This window comes from Vicugna pacos, chromosome 30 (assembly GCF_048564905.1).
Source record: "Vicugna pacos chromosome 30, VicPac4, whole genome shotgun sequence".
In the NCBI taxonomy this organism is placed as follows: Eukaryota; Metazoa; Chordata; class Mammalia; order Artiodactyla; family Camelidae; genus Vicugna; species Vicugna pacos.
The window spans coordinates 21,925,250-21,944,172 of NC_133016.1; the positions used below are offsets into that span (position 1 = coordinate 21,925,250).

At 48.5% G+C, this 18,923-nt stretch overlaps 1 protein-coding gene across 2 annotated transcripts in view; it reads right to left on the bottom strand.

Annotated features, from left to right (window-relative positions):
- The window catches only part of LOXHD1 (lipoxygenase homology PLAT domains 1), a 151,443-nt gene extending 133,097 nt beyond the window's left edge, over positions 1 to 18,346 (bottom strand). For both annotated transcript variants that reach the window (XM_072952095.1, XM_072952094.1), the window contains exons 1-4: positions 18,217 to 18,346; positions 11,259 to 11,373; positions 4,656 to 4,736; positions 2,588 to 2,772 (exon numbers count right to left, since the gene is read on the bottom strand). In XM_072952095.1, the coding sequence (XP_072808196.1) occupies positions 2,588 to 2,772; positions 4,656 to 4,736; positions 11,259 to 11,373; positions 18,217 to 18,346 (511 nt within the window). The remainder of the gene's footprint in view (positions 1 to 2,587; positions 2,773 to 4,655; positions 4,737 to 11,258; positions 11,374 to 18,216) is intronic.
- Positions 18,347 to 18,923: the final 577 nt, after the last annotated feature.

Sequence of the window (18,923 nt, forward strand, 5' to 3'; positions counted from 1 at the left end):
AGCAAGATAGGTGAGATCCCCTGCAGAGGAACCATCTAGAAACCTGATCGAGGTCCAGTCCCTCCACCTTGCTACTATCTGTTGATCCCCTCGGTCAAAGTGTCAGTCAGTCAGCCTGGAAGATCTACCCTCCCTGAGGAGCAGAGATGAAAGAAGATTCCAGCCGATTATCAACTGGAACTTCGGGAGATGACCCTTGGGGGTGGGGAGATGGGAACCAGGAGAGGGGGATGGAATATACACTGAAAATATCCCCTTTACTCTCTCCTCCTTCTGACTGGGTCCACATACCACTTTTTTTAAAGAGCTTTTTTTTTTTTTTTTAATGGAGATACTGGGCATTGAACCCACCACCCTGTGCATGCTAAGCATGTACCCTACCATTGAGCTATACCCTTCCCCTGCCCAAACCCCACATTTTGAAATATTTACCTATCAAACCACATGGATGAAGAAATAATTATCTTCCCTATTTTGATGATCAAAAACCTCCAAACATCAAATTAGTATAATTCCAGGTAAAAAGCAAAGACACTTAACCTTTGGTTTACCAATGCAGTCCCTGGAATATTTGAAGATCATGTTTTTCATTCCCTCTCCCAGAATCTAGCCTGGAAATACTAAAAACCCCATGCTCTCCAGCTCATAAAGGAGCAGGGGCCCCGGTCAGGCAGCCTGGCTCAGAGACTTTGAGAAAACACTGCCCTGGACAGTTCTTGTGGAAAGTCAGGGAACCACTGAGTTACATCAATTTTTTTCTCAATGGTGATTTTCAGAAGCTCTTCTAACAGTGCAGCACTGGATTTTCATATGATCAGAGCAGAAGGGAGGATAAGGAGCTAAAAGGAGGGGAAAGAGCAAGGCAGGGGAAACTAAGAGAACAAAAGAGGACGACGGCAAGTTTAAAATTTGCTAAGGATTGATACTGATAAAGAGACCGGATCAAGAATTAAAGTGCTTAAGGTCTGCGGGAGAATCAGTGAAATTTACCCCAATCAAAAAGACGGGCGCAGGGGGCGTGGGCAGGCAATTCACACACACAAACACACACACACAAAGGGCCAATAAACATGTGAAAATATTCAACCTCACCAGTAACCAAAGAGAAAACACTGAAAAGCCCCTTCTCCTACCCAACTGGAAAGGTAAACAGTGCTTCCAGCTATCGGCAAGGGCGAGGGAAGTGGCCGCTCTTACACAGCTGGTGGGACTGAGCACTGACGGACCCTTTCCAGGACAATTTGGACAATGCCCATCAAAAGCCTCAACCATGTGTACTCTGTTTGACTTAGAAATTCCACTTAGGAATTTACCTTAAGGAAAGAATCATTTATCTGTGTGAAGAGTTAGGTGTATTGCTTATAATAGTATTATTTATAAACAATTTATAAAAAAATTTAAAGGGGAAACACAATAAAAACATCCAACTACAAAGGATTCAATGAACAAATGATGGCACCTCCCTACACCAGAATGCTACACAGCCATGACAAGTCAGGGTGTTGAGTGACATTTCATGACATAGAAATAAATATGCTCCAGCAGGGGATGTTGTTCCAGCCCATTCTTTCAAATTACGTATGTATAGAAAAGACCAGAAACAAGTGCACAAAAATGTCACCAGTGATGTTTTTCCAGGTGACGGAATTATAGGTATTCTTTCTTTATGTTTGCATGTCTGAATTTTCTAAATTTTCTACACTGGTCAAATTTGGCTTTTGTAATAAAAGATTGATAACATATCTTTTTAAAAAAAGAATCAGTGAAGTTGCAAGTTATTATGATGAGGACCACAGAGGAATGAGACAAGAGTTCAAGGTCAGCTGGGAGGTGGGAGATCAGAGGCAGAGAAATTGAAAGAAAGCCTTTCCCCTTCGATGGACCATGACTCTGCACAAGCAGGGTATTACTATGATGGTACCCACCGGTGATGTCCCCGTTTGGGGAAAGGCATATATGTTCAATAATGAGGTCAAAACTTTAGGGAACAAAGGTGTGATCAAATGGGACCTGGGATACAGTGTATGTTTTCATGTGCTTTGTTTCCCTGCCTCCTGTTGTTCCTGTAGATCTAAAATGACTTAATGTAAAGCTTTGGACCAGAGATGCATTTGAAATAAGTTGTTTCACTCCTAAAATCAGGAGGAGTCGTGGGCAGCACGATGAAGCTCTGGAAGCTGCAGGTTCCGACTCACACCTACCATGTGTAACTCACCTTCCTTGGGCATCAGAAGAAAAGAAAGGGGATGGGAAGACAGGGAAAGATGCGTTTAGACTCAGAGGGAGCTCTCTGTAGATACATACTCCTCCTCAACAAGAGCCGATGAAAGCACAGGGTGTGCTCAGGACTGTGCCCGTTCGCCCACCTTGCCTCCAGGTCCTCTTGCGTCTCCCGCTTCCTTGAGCTCCCAGAACTTGCTCTTGGGAAGGTCACAAGGAAGAACTGGGGCTTCACCTGAGCCCTAGCCAACAGGAAGACCCTGGAGGGGTGGCAAGGGGCGATGGGGCTGCCCAGAGCGAGACAGAAGCCTGGCTGAGCCCAGCGCAGGCAGGGAGGGAGGGCGGGGAGGCTAGCCTGGGCACTGACCTCTGGGCATGTCCATGGGGTTGAAGCTGGCCAGCAGGTCACGGCACCACTGGCGGTCACCCTCCACCTTGCTTAGCCAGTTGTTGCAGTTGAAGTAGTAACGGAGGTGAGGCCGCTTCATGTCGGTCACGATCACGTGGTTTAGGTACCAGCTGGCATTCAAGCCTGTGTTGTCGTGCTCGATCCTGGGGCAGAAGCAGACGCCCACGTGGTCACTGGCAGCGAGGACACGCCCCTTCCATACTGAAATACTCAAATGTTTACTCCAAAGAGAGGTTCAATCATTTTGCTTTTGTTACTTTATCTCTCATACCTCAGTTTTCTCATCTATAAAATGGGGATGCCTTGCAAGGTGGATGTGCGTATTAATGCTTATTGCATTGTTACATTGGCTGCAGGAAATACTGCCTTTCATGGAAAAATCTAGGATTGCCAAGGCTTGCAGTGGGACCATTTTGAGCTTCCCTTCTCTCCTTGACTCCCAGACCCCCCAGATACTTAGTCTCACCACCCAGAGGATCCCCCACTGCCACACAGGCCGGTGCTGCCCCATAGAAATATCGTGAGCTTCTTGTACGAGCCGCATGGTAATTTTAAATTTTCTAGCAGCTACCTTGAAAAAGAAGCAAAGACACTGGTGAGATTAATTTTAATAATAAATTTCATTTGGCCCACTTATCATTCCAACAGGTAACTATGCAAACATTTATTAATGGGATATTTTACATCTTTTATCTTGGACTAATTTTTCAAAAATCTAGTGTGTTTTTGCACACACAGCACCTCTGCTTTGGACTAGCCACATTTCAAGTGATCAGTAGCCACACGGGGCCAGGGGCTACTGTACTGAGCAGCAGCGATCCAGGCTCTTCAAAACTGGCCCCCATTAACTTCTCCCACTTCCTATGGTCCTCTTCGTCCTTGGCAGTCCCAGTTTCCTTTCTGAGGTCTAGTTACTTCCCAAGAACTTGACCCTGAGATAACCTCACTTTGCAACAAGCATCCAGTCCCTGCCCATCACGTGAAGCCTTACCGTCTTAACAGGACAACCACAGCTCAAGTCAGCACACACCCAGCGGATGGATGACACGTGATACACACAGGATGCATGCCTCTGCCTGGCACAGAGCCTGGCGCGTAGTAGGACCTCAGCTTAGTGGTTGCCTTTCCCACACACTGCCACCCTCTTCCCTGCTCATAAGCCCCTTCCCCACACAACCAGTGCCAGGGCCCACAAACATCCCTTTTTCCCCAGTAAAGAGAGTTCATGGTCCTATATTTTCTAGTGGGAGGAAGGGAAACCAGGGCTGAACGGAGGCAGCATTTGACTCCTGTCCAAGCCCTCTAGTCTGGGTACAATCAGACCATAGATGAATTTGACATGCTAACAAATGGGCATGAACTTGAATGGGGGTGGGTAGTAGGAGACAGGGGGCAAAAGAGGGCAACTGAAGGCTCTCCCCTGGCAACCAGGCTGGTAGAGTTATCCCTCCCGAGACACGCACAAAATCTCCCCAAGAGAGAGCGGGATCAGTGGGGGATTCTGTTGACAGGAACCCTGCGGCGTGGCTGGCATCTCTGACTCTCACTGGGTGCTGCCTGTACGTCAGTTACTATTCTAAGCACCAATTCATGGAGTCCTCACTAACCCGAGGAGCTGGGCACCATTATTGCAGATGAGGAAACTGCGGCTTGGAAATGAAATCTGCCCAAAGCCCCCAAGCTGGTAAATGGCTTTACCATTTACCAAATGGCTGGCAAAGGGCAGAAATTTGAACCAAGCCAATCTAGACTCAGAGTCCATTAACCACCATGCTAGGGTTTCTCAGAGCTTATTTCCCAAGTGTGTGAAAATTTATCCCAAATTGTCTTAATCCAAAGAAGTGAATCTCTAATGGGCAAGTTTAGAGCACCATGATGCATAGTAAGAGAGAAAGATCTGGCCTTTGGTCACCCCTCAGATGATGCCAGGAAAGTAATCAACACCCGGAAAATGTCAGTAGTGATGTCAGTTCCTAATCTACTTGCCTTCATCTCACCCCACCCAGGTCAGGGGCTGGATTCTCACCTGATTTTGTAGATGAGGCCCACGTTGTTGGTTCTCACCCGGAACACATCAACATTAGCTTTCTCAAAGGCAGACTCGCTCCTACAGTGAAGGTGCGCACAGTTAACACAGATCAGCACTTGGCCCCCAGGCCTGGGAGGAGAGCCAAGGGCTGGCATCCCACCTTCTTCCTCCACCGTCCCACTCTAGGAGGTGCTGCTGGCAACCAGTCCCATTCTTAGATTCTTTTCTGATGTGGTTCAGAGAGGTGGAAAGCAAGGATGGCTAGTATTCATTCCTTGCTTTCACACCCAGGTTCTCATGGGCTCCTTGCTGTGCATCATTAAGGCAAGCTTGGTGGATAACATTAGCCTCATTTTACAAACAAGTAAATTGCTACTTGGTAGCAGAGCTGGAACCAGAACCTGACTCCCCAAAGTCATGATCCAATGCTCTGTGGTGGCTCTGGGCTGGGAGAGTGGAGGAGGAAGGAAGGTGTGATGAATGCCCTGGTGCTCTTGGGTCTGCAGGCCACCTGGCCTCTCCTCCTCACTTGCCATTGCTCTTGCTGGGGAGAGGTGCAATGGCAGCCCCAAGTGGATGCAAACCTTGGGTGGTGGTCCGTGGTCCTGCCACTCCAACAAGAAAGGAAACACTCAACCCAAACCAGCAACCAGGGAGGTGGGGGCAGTGAGGGAATGCATATCTGGCATCCCACAGATGGTGCAAACAGAAGCAAGTACACCTGAGGTGCTCAAGCAAGTCCAGACTCAGGAGCATCTTAGAATCCATCAGCTTAGACACAGAAAGGCTGGAGCATGGAGTCCTCCGGGAGTGGAAGCCTGAATCTCACGTGGACGTCTGCTGTGTCCTCTGTGTGGGCCAGGACACTGGCCGCGCAAGCCCGGGGCTGCTCACAGCTCTTCCTGACCCCATGGTGAAGCGCTCGCCGGGCTGAGCCGTAGACCCCCCTCTGTGCCCCCAGCCAGGGCTCTCAGCACACAGCCCAGGGAGAAAGAAAAACGCAGAAGACATGACTATTTATTGGACATCATGTGTTTCAAAATAAAGAAGGAGATGAGGGGCCTTCTTCCCAAGGCAACAAGGCTCAGATTCTTCAGTAACAGAAGGCTTTTAAGATTCTACAGACCCAGAAGCTGTGATTCTGCAAACAGACCCACTTTGGCAAACAGTCTGCCCTGGGGAGAAGTTTCCTTGTGGGGGCTCATCACGAGACATGGGGCCCAGGGCCCTTCTAGAGCAGTGAAGAGCTCATGACATCAGGTGAAAAGGTACACTGAAGCAGCGGGTCAGGGACAAGGGCCCCTCAACCTGCCCACAGGGTGAAGTCCAAGCACAGAGGGGAAAGAGGAGAGGGGGTGGGAACTCCTGGGTTTGGCTGGAGAGGAAAGGCCCGCCCCCCAGGCTGGCTGCAAGAACCAGCCAGAATCTCATTTCCAACAACATGGTCCACATTCTGTTTCAAAGTCAAAGAAGTTGTTAATTGCTTGGAAAACACGTGGACATCCATTCTGTGCATCAGGATTGCGTGAATGGGAAATAAGGAAATGAATAAGAAGTATTTTGTATTTCAGTATATGAGACAAGGAAATGGATTTTTAGAATAGACTCAACATCATATAAATACATCATATACATATCCTGAGAAACAGTTACCCTGGGAAGATATATGGTGGAATATTATGCAGCCATTAAAAATCTCATTATGAAAGAATATTTAGTGAAACAGAAACAGATTTATGAACTAGGCTTGAAACAAAAAGCAGCTTAAAAAGAGAATGTACAAACAGAGCAACCAATACAAACAGGATGCCAACTTCATTTAAAAACAGTAAGGAGCCAAAGGATGTATACAAAGACATCATGTCTGCGTGGTAAGACTATAATGAAATGCTGGTTATTTATTCTTGTCTGTATCTCTTTTTCTTTTTCCTTTTTTTTTTTTAAGTTTTCCGAAGGGAGCACATTTTGTTTTTGTAATGATGAGAAAAATCACAGTCCCCTATTTCAGCTGCCCCCACTCCATCCGGCAGCTGCCTGTGGTGACTCCTTTGGAATGAGTTTGAGGATCCCGGCTTCATCTGCCGGGGGGGTGGGGGCGTGGAATTTAGGGAAATAACCAACAGCAACGCGTAGGGGAAGAGGAGGACGATTTGGAAAGGAAAAGACAAGGTGTGATTTGGAAGGAAATCAGCTGGCTTTCTGGGCTGCTCTGACAAGAGTTCCGGCTCCGACAGCTGCATTCAGCAAGGGGAACCCCATGCCTTCAGAAAGGCCCTGCGCGCACAGCCAGGTGGAATGTGCATTCGTACTTTCCAGAGTGTTTGATAAGTAACCAACCATGCTGCTCTACAGTCACTTAAAAACAAAATTTTTAAAGAGAAGTGGGAAAAAGGGAAACCAGGAGAGAAAGATCCACCAGGATGGGCATAGGGCACGCTCCGCGCTGTCTCAGGACCACACTGGAGCATCTAGGATGTGACGCGATTGTCTGCAGTGTTTACAGGATGGAGACCAACGTCTTGGCAGACAAGAGCAGGGCCTTCTCTCTTCAGAGGGGAGAAAGCCAAGGACTGCAGAGACAGGACTATACTGACTCCCTCCTCTCAGGGAGGGGCCAGGACAATCCCAGATGAGCCCTAACCCCACCCCATTCAGTGGTCAGATTTCAAAATCCCCCCTTCTGGAAGGTCAGAATGCACATGCGGGTGGGTGTCAGAAACCTGACTGGACGTGGGGTGGAATCAGCAAAGGACAGAGGGTTGGTGGTCAAAGGAAACTACTTCACATGTCTCTGGGGGAGCCTGCAGGTTTTCCACAGCTCCTGGTCAATCCTCAAAACCCAGTGCAGTACATCGCCCCCTGCCCACGCCTGCCACCCCAAGGGGACCCCACCGGGACCCCACCCATGAGAGCCTTTCCAGGCTGCACAGGGCATTTTAGCCGCCAGCCAGGCAGAGCCAGTAGGCTAAAATCCCAGGATTCTCCGACACTCTCAGATGGTGAATTCTCATCAGGAGGACCGTGTTCCAGAACATACATGAGATCCCATCCTTTTGCCATATCCTGAATGTGTGGCTCAGTGCAGACGTGGCCCTGGGTAACCGGGAAGGGGGCTTCCTCTGGAGTCCAAGGCTGTTGGCATGTGACTGATGTAGGGGGCAGGGCAGAGGTCAGCTGATTGGGAAATCGAAGTGAACATGTCACATTCTTTGCTGCCTAAGAGAGAGTCTAATGTGTACCGAGGAATGTAGACTCCAGACCGTGAGGGTGAGAACAATCAGCTTTTTTAACATCAGGCACTGAAGGTTTTCTTGCAAGAGGAATTATTTTTGTATTAGAGGGGAAAATAAATCCTGAAAAGTCCCATGGGAGTAGAAGGTGAAAACCTGGGGCAGAGGAGATAAGACACAAGGAAGAGGGGAACTGAGGGGAGAGGGAGGAATGAGGACGTGGGAGAGGCAGGAGAGAAAGGTGGGGTGAGAGACTCAGCCAAACGTTGCGGAGAAAGGGGTCAGGAAGAAATTCCAAGAAGGGTGGTCACTTAATTTTAAGACTGGTGGGGCAGGAGGGGCATCTAGTTAATATTCCATTTTGAATTTGTCCTGGTTTCATGTGAATTCTCTCTGATGCCCTGAGCTATCTGACATCTGATGCAGTTTGCACGTGTGTGCACAAGTGAGTGTGTGCGTGCATGCATGAAGGTGTGTGTGTCTGTGGATCTCAAACAAGGAAAAAGAGCTAAGTTCCAGGTGACACATGGGTGTGGGTGCGGGTCTGGGGTGACACAATGTGACGAAGAGGGAACAGCAGCAGACAGCGAGAGGAGAGGAGATTTCCAGAGCAGTGGGCATTCTGAGCCGGACCTCAGGGACCACGTCTGGACTAACTGCGTCTAAATCCCGCAGAGCACGGGGACCCCCGTGGACACCTGCCCCTGGGTTCTGCAGGCAACCTGGACTTCCTTGGAAAGCAACGCTCCCCTCCCAGACCCGAGGTCTCCATCTTAAACTGGAAGGGTCTCGGACGGTGAGGACTGTGTGTATGCAGTTCTCTTGGTAGACAATTTGTCTGGTCTTCCAGCAGCCAGACTCTGGTCCTCACCTGCCCTGGTTATTCTGCTCACCACCTGCAGGCTGATCCTTCCTGGCTGCATAGTATGTCAAGCTGCCCCTGATCGGCTTTCAAGCAAGACCTTCTACAGAGTGGTCCTCCCTGCCTTTCCCACCTTCCTCCTCTCTGCCCCTCCATGCAGCCTGCAGGTCCTCTCCCAGTTCCCTTAGGCTGCAGTGCCCACTGTGGCCTCAAGCCATTTCCCTTCACCTAAAGTACCTTCTTTCTGCCCCTCCCTTATGGAGTCCTTTCCACCACTTAAGGTCCAAGATTACACGCCCTTCCCTCTGAAGTCCTATTCTAGCCACACCGATACCAAGTCATCTAATAAGCTCTATCTGCAAAGAACCAGAAGAGATGCTAGAGGCCCACAGCAGACCTCCCATCATCCTCTGGCTCCACAGGGCATCTCTCCACGCGTCACCTCTCCAGCCTCTCCAGGACATCCAGCTGATGCTGCAAAACGTGCCTGTAATCCTGCCTGCAGCCCTCCCCATGTGCTTCTGCAGGCAGAGCCCTCTGGCCAGCAGGACTGGGGTCCTGGCCAGACCTGTGCCCCTGCTGCCCAGCCTGGAGCAAGGCACAGATACAAGACAGACCCCCACCAGCAGACGCACAGAGTAACTGGGGAGACGTTGGTTCCTGTATGCAAAGCAAGCTCAGAGAAGCTGGCTGCTTCGTGTGGTTTCAGCCCTGCCTGGAGACCTCCCGGCCCTGCCCGCTCCTTCATGCCTGAGACGCCTCTACCATGATGCAGTCTTTCCTTCCCACTGAGAAGGAAGGTTGGAATTCACACTCCCAGGGAAAGGGGACTCAGAGACAAACCTTCACATGGAGTTATAAAAGCTGACTCTGGGGAACCTTCCTCCAACGGTGTCTTGACAAAGGAAAAAGGTGAGGGGGAGAGCCTAAAGCTATTAGACGCATGAGAGAAGGAAAGACAGTGAGGAACCACCACGAAAGGAGAAATGGTTCTTTTTGTTTAAAAAAAAAAAAAAAAGACAGACTGAGGACTCTGGAAACCAACTGGCCAGCTCCCGGGGGTCTCGTGGCTTCTCCCTGCAGGGGTGCCCTCTGGGGAGGACACATGGCAAAGAGGATGGCTGTTTCATGTATTGTCTTTACCGTGCCCACATCACTGGAGGAAGGGACTTCCACAAGCCAGGCACTCTGCAGTGTGAGCAGCACGAGAAGGCGGGTACCCTGTGCTGCAGAAACGGACAGAACAGGAAGTTACGCCGGCCTCGTCGCGGCGGCATTTACACCAGAGACTGCATTCGGGGAAGCGAGCTCCACTGAGCCTGGTCAGTCTGCAGAGTTTGTGGCGTTATTGGCCTGGGGACCCCATCTTTCTACCGCTTCCTCTGCCAGCCCTGGAGGTGCCAAGCCATACACCCCAGAGGCCCGTAGGGGAGTCTCCCGCACACCCTCCAGGGCCATGCGGTCATGTGCTCGAGGAAATGTCTGCATCAAGACCCTGTGGCTAGAGGACCAGCTTTCCCATCAAAAGCTCCATGATTCGGAGCTGCTCGCCACTCCTCTCTTGGCCCCAGTTTCCTCATGAGCAGGCTGGAAGAGATTTAGTGGTTTTCAAATTTTTCTTTGGCTGCAGAAAGAACCCTTGGTGCAAATAGAATCTGATTCAGAAACTCAGGGGCCGAGATAACCATAAGTTGAACTGCTGCAGAGGAAGAAAGGAAAGAAGGGAGGGTACGATTGGGGCCGGAACCAGCTGGTCAATCCCGTTTCATTCATCACAGAGTGAAAACCAGCGGCCCAGACCCCCAGTGAGGCCCCCGGATGTCTCTGGTCCCGCTGCTTTGCTGCCGTGTGTGGTAGCTGTGTGCGCACCTGGTGATGCGGGCAGAGGATGGAAAAGAAGAGAAAGCAGCTTCTACTCTCAGTGGTTACAGTGCAACGGGGGACACAAGCATACACACACACACAAGCACATCTACACGAACACACGCACTGGCTTGAGTGTGTGTTAGCGGGCAGGCAGGCAGGTTCCATGTGATGTCAGTCCCCGGGTAGAACGTGGGTGCAGAGCTTTTAAGCTCAGGGCTCCCTCACATGCTTGAGCTTGTCTCCTCTTCCCAAAAGCTCCATTAGTTTGGGTTTATCACTTCCAGGTGACATATGCGGAAACCAAGGCCCTGGATGCAAAAAGATTGGGCCAAAGGCATATGGCAACTAAATGATAAAGCTGGCCCTCGACCACGTTTATTGATCCTGAGTGTTTATTCTCCCACCTCAAGGGACAGCTCTGAATTCTTGGGAAATCTGAGATCCAAAGGAGGCATTACTGTCCACAAAACATCAAGAGAGGAGCTAAGGGAGGTTGGTAGGAAATCACTGGGAGAGACCTGGCTGCCACGTGGTCTGCGGTCAGCAAGGCCTGTGGACACACGTGTCTTCTCCCATGGGATCCAGAACGGTATCAACCCCGACTAACAGCCAGGACCCCACCAAGGCTGAGCTGGTACTCACTTGCTGGTAAGATGGAGCTTGGGAGAGAGCCCATTCTCTCCAAAAATGGTGATGAAGACATTGGCATCTGTCCCTGCACCACGAACATCGCCTGTGGCTGTGACCACCTCATACACTGGAGGAGGAAAGAGGAAACCTACAGTCCTCCACGGGCTTGGGGAAGCCAGAGCTCCTGCTGGCTCCACAGGGGATGCCCAGCCACAAAGGACTCTGCGAACCCCTGCGGCAACCCACAAGCCTCTGCACAAGGCTCAGACCCACAAGTCCTGCTGTGAGACCGACATCTCCCACTAAATGCTGCGCACTCACGTCACAGGTGAGGGACCTGCAGGCGAGGGCACCAGCCCAGGTCACACACTACACAATGTCAACACCAGAGCACAGCCCAAGGCCTCCCGATGACCGCCTGTGATCTTTCCAGCACAGCACACGGATGCCGTCCCAGACAAGACCTTCTTCAGAGCCTGCCTCTTGCTCTCACCTTCCTCTCTGCCCTCTACACAGTGCTGCTTTGCAGCCCTCACTTCCCGTGACCTCCAGGACATTGCCATGGCAACCATTCAGGCTAAGCCATCCTACAGCTGGGGATGCCAGTGAGTCCCTTTATGGCAGGGGCGCTGATTTCCCTCCCTTTGTCCCCTTGAAGCTTGCTCTTTTTTTTTTTAACTGAAGTACAGTTAGTTACAATGTGTCAATTTCTGGTGCACAGCACAATGTCCCAGTCATGCATATACATACATATATTTGTTTTCATATTCTTTTTCATCAAAGGTTATTACAAATATTGAATATAGTTCCCTGTGCTATATAGAAGAAATCTGGGTTTTTAATCTATTTTTATATATAGTGGTTAACATTTGCACATTTCAAACTCCCAAATTTATCCCTTCCCGCCCCCTTTCCCCAGGTAAACATAAGATTGTTTACTACATCTGCAACTCTGTCTTGTAGATGAGTTCATTAGTGTCCTCTTTTTTTTAGATTCCACGTGTGAGTGGTATCATATGGTATTTTTCTTTCTCTTTCTGGCTTACATCACTTAGAATGGCAATCTCTAAGTCCATCCATGTTGCTGTAAATGGCATTATTTTATTCTTTTTATGGCTGAGTAGTATTCCACTGTATAAATATACCACAACTTCTTTATCCAGTCATATGTTGATAGACATTTAGATTGTTTCCACGTCTTCGCTATTGTAATTAGTGTTGCTATAAATATTGAGGTCCATGTATTTTTTGAATTAGAATTCCCTCCAGATATATTCCCAAGAGTGAGATTGCTGGGTCATATGGTGAGTTTATTTTTAATTCTTTGAGGAATCTCCATACTGTTTTCTGAAGCTTGTTCTGTATGCTCTTGATGTCTTTTTTTTTTTTAATGTCCCTGGTTCTGATAAAGTTCCCTTCAAGAGGGAGAAAAGAAGCAGGACATTTGTGCAACTCCCTGTCTCTCATAATAATCAAAGCCTTAATTCTTCTCCATCTACACCACAGGGCTTTCTGACCTGCAGATAACTCCTAGAGCCCTCCCTGAGATAATTTCAGGACATGAAGCATTGCCCATACAGTTTGCACATACACAAAGACATTTCCAAACCAAGTGTCCACAGGAAAATGACCAGCATGGTGGAAATTCTAGAATTATACATCACATGAGAGGAGACACAGAGATACTTGGTTTAGAGAAAAGAAGTCTGGAGTACAGGAGACAGATGAAGAAACTACCTCAATAGTTGATCCAAGGGTACATGGCTACTTCTTAAATAGGACACTAACCAGTAAAATATGATAAATTAGGCTTTAATTAAAATTAAGACCACCATGAGAATGAAAAGGCAAGCCACAGACTAGAAGATATTTGGAATGTACATACAGGCATACCTTGTTTTATCATCTTGTGCTTTATTGTGCTTCACAGACGCTGTGTTTTTTACGAATTGAAGGTTTGTGGCAACCCTGCATCGAGCAAGTCTGTCAGCACCATTTTTCCAAGAGCATTTGCTAACTCTTGTCTGTGTGTCAGATTTGGGTAATTCTCACATTTCAAACTTTTTCATTATTATTATATTTGTTATGATGATCTATGCTCAGTAATCTTTGATGTTACTATTGCAAAAGAAGATTATGACTTGCCAAAGACTGAGATAATAGTATTTTTTTAGCAATAATGTATTTTTAAATTAAGATATGTACACTTTTTTTAGATACAATGCTATTGTACTCTTAATAGACTACAGTATAGTGGTAAACATAATTTTTACAGGCACTGGGAAACCAAAAAGTTCGTGTGACTTGAATTTTATTTTTTATTGCAATATTTGTTTCATTTCAGTGCTCTGGAACCAAATGCACAATATCACCAAGGTCTGCCTGTCCTGTATCCAACAAAAGACTTACCCAGAAGATGTAAAGAATCCATGCAAACCACTAAGAAAGAAAGACAACACAGTTGTTTTAATGGACAACAATTTGTTTTAAAGATAAATATACACTTACCATATGACCCAGAAATTCCACTTTTGGGTATTTACCCAAGAGAAGGAAGAACATAGCCACACAAAGACCTGCACACAAATGTTCACAGAAGCTGTATTCACAATAGCCTTGAACTGGAAAAAACCTAAATGCCCATCAACAGGTGAATGGATAAACGAAGTGTGGTATAGCCATGCGATGGAATACAGCTTGGTGACAAAAAGGAATGAACAGATGACACACACAATATGGGTAAGTCTCAAGCACATTCTGCTGAGCAAAAGAAGTCAGACACAAATGCCAGGTATATGAAATTTAATCTACTGTAACAGAAAGCAGAACATGGTTGCCTAAGGTTGGAGTTAGGGGAAATTGACTCAGAAAGAGCAAACAGAACTTTTTTTTAAAATTTTTTTAGGGGGAGGTAATTCTGTTTATTTATTTATTTTCATGGAGGTACTGGAGATTGAACCCAGGACCTTGTGCATGCCAAGTACACACTCTACCACTGTGCTCCATCCTCTCCCCTCATGTGGAACTTTTGAGGGATAATTTAAATGCTCTCTATATACATGGTGCTAGTATTTACACAGATGTACACATCTGGCAATACTCATCAAAGAGCACATTTAAAGTAGATTCATTTTCTTGTAGATTATATTTCAATGAAGTTGCAAAATGGACAAAAGACTTAAATAGGCATGTCATCAAAGAGGATCTCCAAATGGCCAACAAACATGGAAAAAGGCTCTGCATCACTCTTCACAAGGGAAATGTAAACTAAAATTACAGTGAGACCCTACTATACACCCCCAGGATGGCTAAAATTAAAAAGACTGACAAATACTAAGTACTGGCAAGAATGTGGAGCCACTGAAGCTCGCAAACATCGCTGGTGGGAGTGTCAATTTGTACAAGCACTGATAATTAGACACAAGCCCACCCTGTGACACAGCGCTTCCACTTCTAATTATAAATTATAAATCCAGGAGAAATGAGTACGTGTGTCCATCCAAAGATGTGCACAGATCTGTAGCAGCTTTATTCATGGTAGCTAAAAACCAGAAAAAACCCCGAAGTCCATCAACAAAAGAATGGTTAAATAAATGGTGATATATTTATAAAATACAGCAGTAACAAATTAAAAAAATAAAGAACAAAATATATAACGCGTCACAACATGGATAAATCTCTCAGATATAATGTTGAGTGAAAGAGAAGCTAGACACACGAAAAAGGCCTATATACTGCGTTAGCCCATTTATATGAAGTTAAAGAATAAAAAAACTGATGCATGGTGATAGAATCAGGAGAGCTATTACCTCCGGGAAGGAGAGCGAAGGAACTTTCTGGAGGTTAGAAATGCTTTGTGCCCTGTTCTGAAAGGTGGTTATGCTAGCGTGCATATATGTAAAAAGTCACCACGCTGTACCTTTATGAGTTTCGTGCTGCACATACACATATATATATTTCCTCAATGTTAAAATTTTAACTTAAAAAGTTCAGATAGCTGAAGAACTATCTTATGGAAGACAAATATCTCACAGAAGACACAAAATTTGGTTTGGAGTGTCCCAACTAATAAAATCCCCTGGTCAGCACAAAGAATTGTCAACAGTAACCAGGGTTGCTCCCAGCACAGAGCATGACAAATAGGAGAGGCTCAATAATTATATGGATGAATGAGAAAATAAATGAATGAATAAAACAATCAATGAAATGGATATGGACTATGGAAATAAATTGACCAGGATTTGAATCTCAATTCTCCTATCACTGGCTGCGTGATTTCAGCTAAATTTCTTACTGAGTTTCATTTTCCTCATCGCTGAAGTAGAAATAATTTCTTCCTTGATGGGTTAAGGATTAAATTAAATAAAGCAAAGTTTTCAACTTTCATACTCATTGACTTAGCATTTCCACTTCTGGGAATTCATCTTACAGACACTCTCACAGTTGGATGAAATACACGCATTCCGTAAGAGGTGGACTGTTATCATCATCACCACCATCATCGTCACCACCATCCTCTCCACTGTTGTCATCATCAGCACCATTATCATCATCATCACCACTGCCATCATCTCCATTGACAACATCCCCAAGGAAGCTGGCTTGGGAGATTGTGTTCCAACAGATACTGGACAATGCCCTGTCTGGGATGTAGGAAAGCAAAGGTCCCCAGGGATAGAAACTTATGCAGGATGGCCTCCGAGGTACTTTTGGAGCCCAGATTCTGGTGGGAGTCACTATCTTCCTTTCACGGACCTTGTGTTGGTCAGGAGACAGACCAGTGCCCCAGGTTCAGCCTAGCCTCAGAGTATCAAGAGAGCCTCTCTCCTCCCTCGGGCTGTTGGTGAACTCCAGTGTAGCCAGGAGTCGACCTGAGGAGCAGAGAAGAAACTCTAGACTTTTCTCCTCTTCCCTCTTCTTCTTCCCCATCACATTCACCAAGACTCTCCATGTAATGCAAGAACCCAGGGATCAGAGAGAGCGGGAGACACACTGTTGTAGAACTGGGAGGGTAACAGAGATGGTGCAGTGAAGCTCAGCATGGGGCGACTGGCCACAGCATCCACATTTACCACCCAGTCTGCAGCCGACTGCACAGTCAGTGGGTCCGTGTCCCTTAGAAATGTCAGCTTGGCGCCCACCTCGGCTTGCTCTTCTCCAGCTAATTTTAGCACAGTTACGACTGGACAGTACAAGAGCAAGGACCAGCCAGACCAGACTAACTCTGCTAGTTAATAGCTTTGTGATCGTGCACACGTTACTTAACTTCACTGTGCCTCAGTTTCCTCACCTGAGAAAGAAGATGTTGAGACCCCAACCCATTGGGTTGTTGTGAAGGTTAAACTGGTTCATATGAGTAAAGTGCTCGGCGAGGTGCCTGGTGCCCGACATACAACGTGCTAATGGGCAGCATCATGACATGAAGTGGGGACTTGTGCTGGGAACGGACAGGTGAAGCTCTTGTCCCTCCTATTTGTGACCTTCCCAGAGCCTCAGTCCTTCACCTGAGACTAACCTCACCTGCCTTGACCATTCCCAGGGATCTTCAGGATTAAAAGTGAGAATGGAAGTGAAAAGGCTCCGAGAAGGATGCAAAGAAGACTATATGGTGACATATAGTCACACTGAGGCGGGCAGAGCCCATGAACAGAGGTAGAAGGGGTGGCAGCTATGAGAGGTTCTAGAATGTTCCACCAGCAGCCCTGTGGGCTGGGGAGAATCACCCAAAGCGGAGCGTATTTATCATGGGTGCTGACCCCACGTCTAGCCTCAATGTCTCTCCCCCACCTGACAGAGCTCGGAGCATGCGTGCTGAGAAGAGGTGGCAATGCCCCTCCTTCCTCCCCCCACTCTCACCTCCACCCCAGGAGGCGCCCGGGACACCGTGCTGGGAAAGGGGCCTCCGCAGAGCCACTGCCTTCATGGTGCCACGGCGGTGGCCACCTCCTCTGAGCCTGGGTCTGTGCTGGGAGCTGGGTGAGGTGTGGGGACAAACAAAGGAGGCCTCAAGGAGTTCAGTGTGGCTGAGGCAACAAGCCCAACTCACCAGACGCTCATGAAGCAATGGAACCACAAAAAATCAGATTTAATCAAGGAACTCCCCGTGGCCAGGAATTAAGGTGGGTGACCGGTCCATGGACATCCATCTCACATTTGGGGAACGAGTGGGTGAATATGGCGCTTACAGGAAGCCAGTTAGAGGAAGCGCTGAGAATTTAAACGCCATCAGGGACCAGGCAGGCAGCACTGATGAGTAAAGCAGACCTCTGAGTGATAAAGCCCGCTGCCTATAAGCATTCACAGTCAAATACATTTTTTCAATTGTAAAAGCAAAAAAGGAAACAAACAAATTAAAAAAAAACCATCAAAACAAACAAACACCCTCTGCAAGTCAAAACTGCCTCCCAGGACCCCAGTTCGCCCTTTCTCTGGTTTACCTGGCAAGAAGGTGGAGCATTTCAAAGCAACTCCCATACACCTCAGAAGAAGGTGAGACTCAAAGGACAGGGCTCTGGGTCCAAAGCACCAACTTCCCTCCCCACAGGGGCCACAGTATCACCTTGCAAAGCCCTGGGACCCCACTTCCACCAGCCATCATGGGCAGCAGCCCCCAGCCCCTGCTGGGCACACAGTGAGGGGCCAGGTCTCCCCCTACACGCCCCTTCGCAGCCTGATGTGGCCCCCACCACAGAGACCAGGCTGGAACGTGGCTCCTGGGATGTGTAGGACCTGGAGAGTGTGGCACTGCGGGTCCAGCTGACTCTGTGCCACTAAGGCTCTGTGACCCTGGGCACAGTGACCCCAGGAGGATGTAGTACGGACACAACAGATAACCCACGAGAAAAGGGTTAGGTGGGAACCTAAAATTCCTCCCTCAGAGCAAGAGACAGGATCCTCTGGGCCACTCTGCCCCCGCCCGTGCACCCCCCCCCCGCTACCCCCACCCCCCGGCAGGCCAGGCCCCGCACACCTCTGGCCTTGTAGTACTCATGCTCCAGCTCCCCCTCGTCGTCCTCCGAGGCATAGTTCAGCAGCTCCTCCTCATACAGGGCCAGGAAGTTGATGTCTTTCTTTCTCCTCTTTTTCTTCTGGGGCATCATTCTGCCGGCTGCCCCTTCCCGGCACTCACTGGCTCACCGTGCCCACCTCTGCGCACCTCCGCGGACCTGCGGCCCGCTCCCCCGAGCTCCCGCGCACACGTCGGGGTGGGCCAGCGCCCACACGCGCCCACAGCGCTGCCCTGCTTCCCTCTCCTCGCTGGCCCCTGAGCAGAACCTCCCCGCTCTATCTCGGCCCTTCCTGTCCCTGGTGCCTTTCTCTGGCACCTTCTCGCCCACCACCTCCTCTGTACCTGCCCTAGGGTTCTCCTTGGGCCCGTGACTTATTTATGGGGACTGAGAACAGGCTGTCCTCTACCCCGCCCCTCCCCACCCACCCACCTGCTCCCTTCATGGAGAATCAGGTGACATTGAGCCTTTGGCATCTGTTTCCCACCTGGCCTCACAGCAGGGCCCGCCCCCCACCCCACACCCAGGAGCAGGTGGGGCCTCCCGCCTAAAGATGCCCCTAGCCTCACAGCCTTGAGGGCCAGTAAAAGATGTCCCCAAGGCCTGGGGCCTTCCTGAGGATGGCAGGGCCCTGAATCAGCTGGGCTCCCAGGTCTCAGAGGCCTCTCTT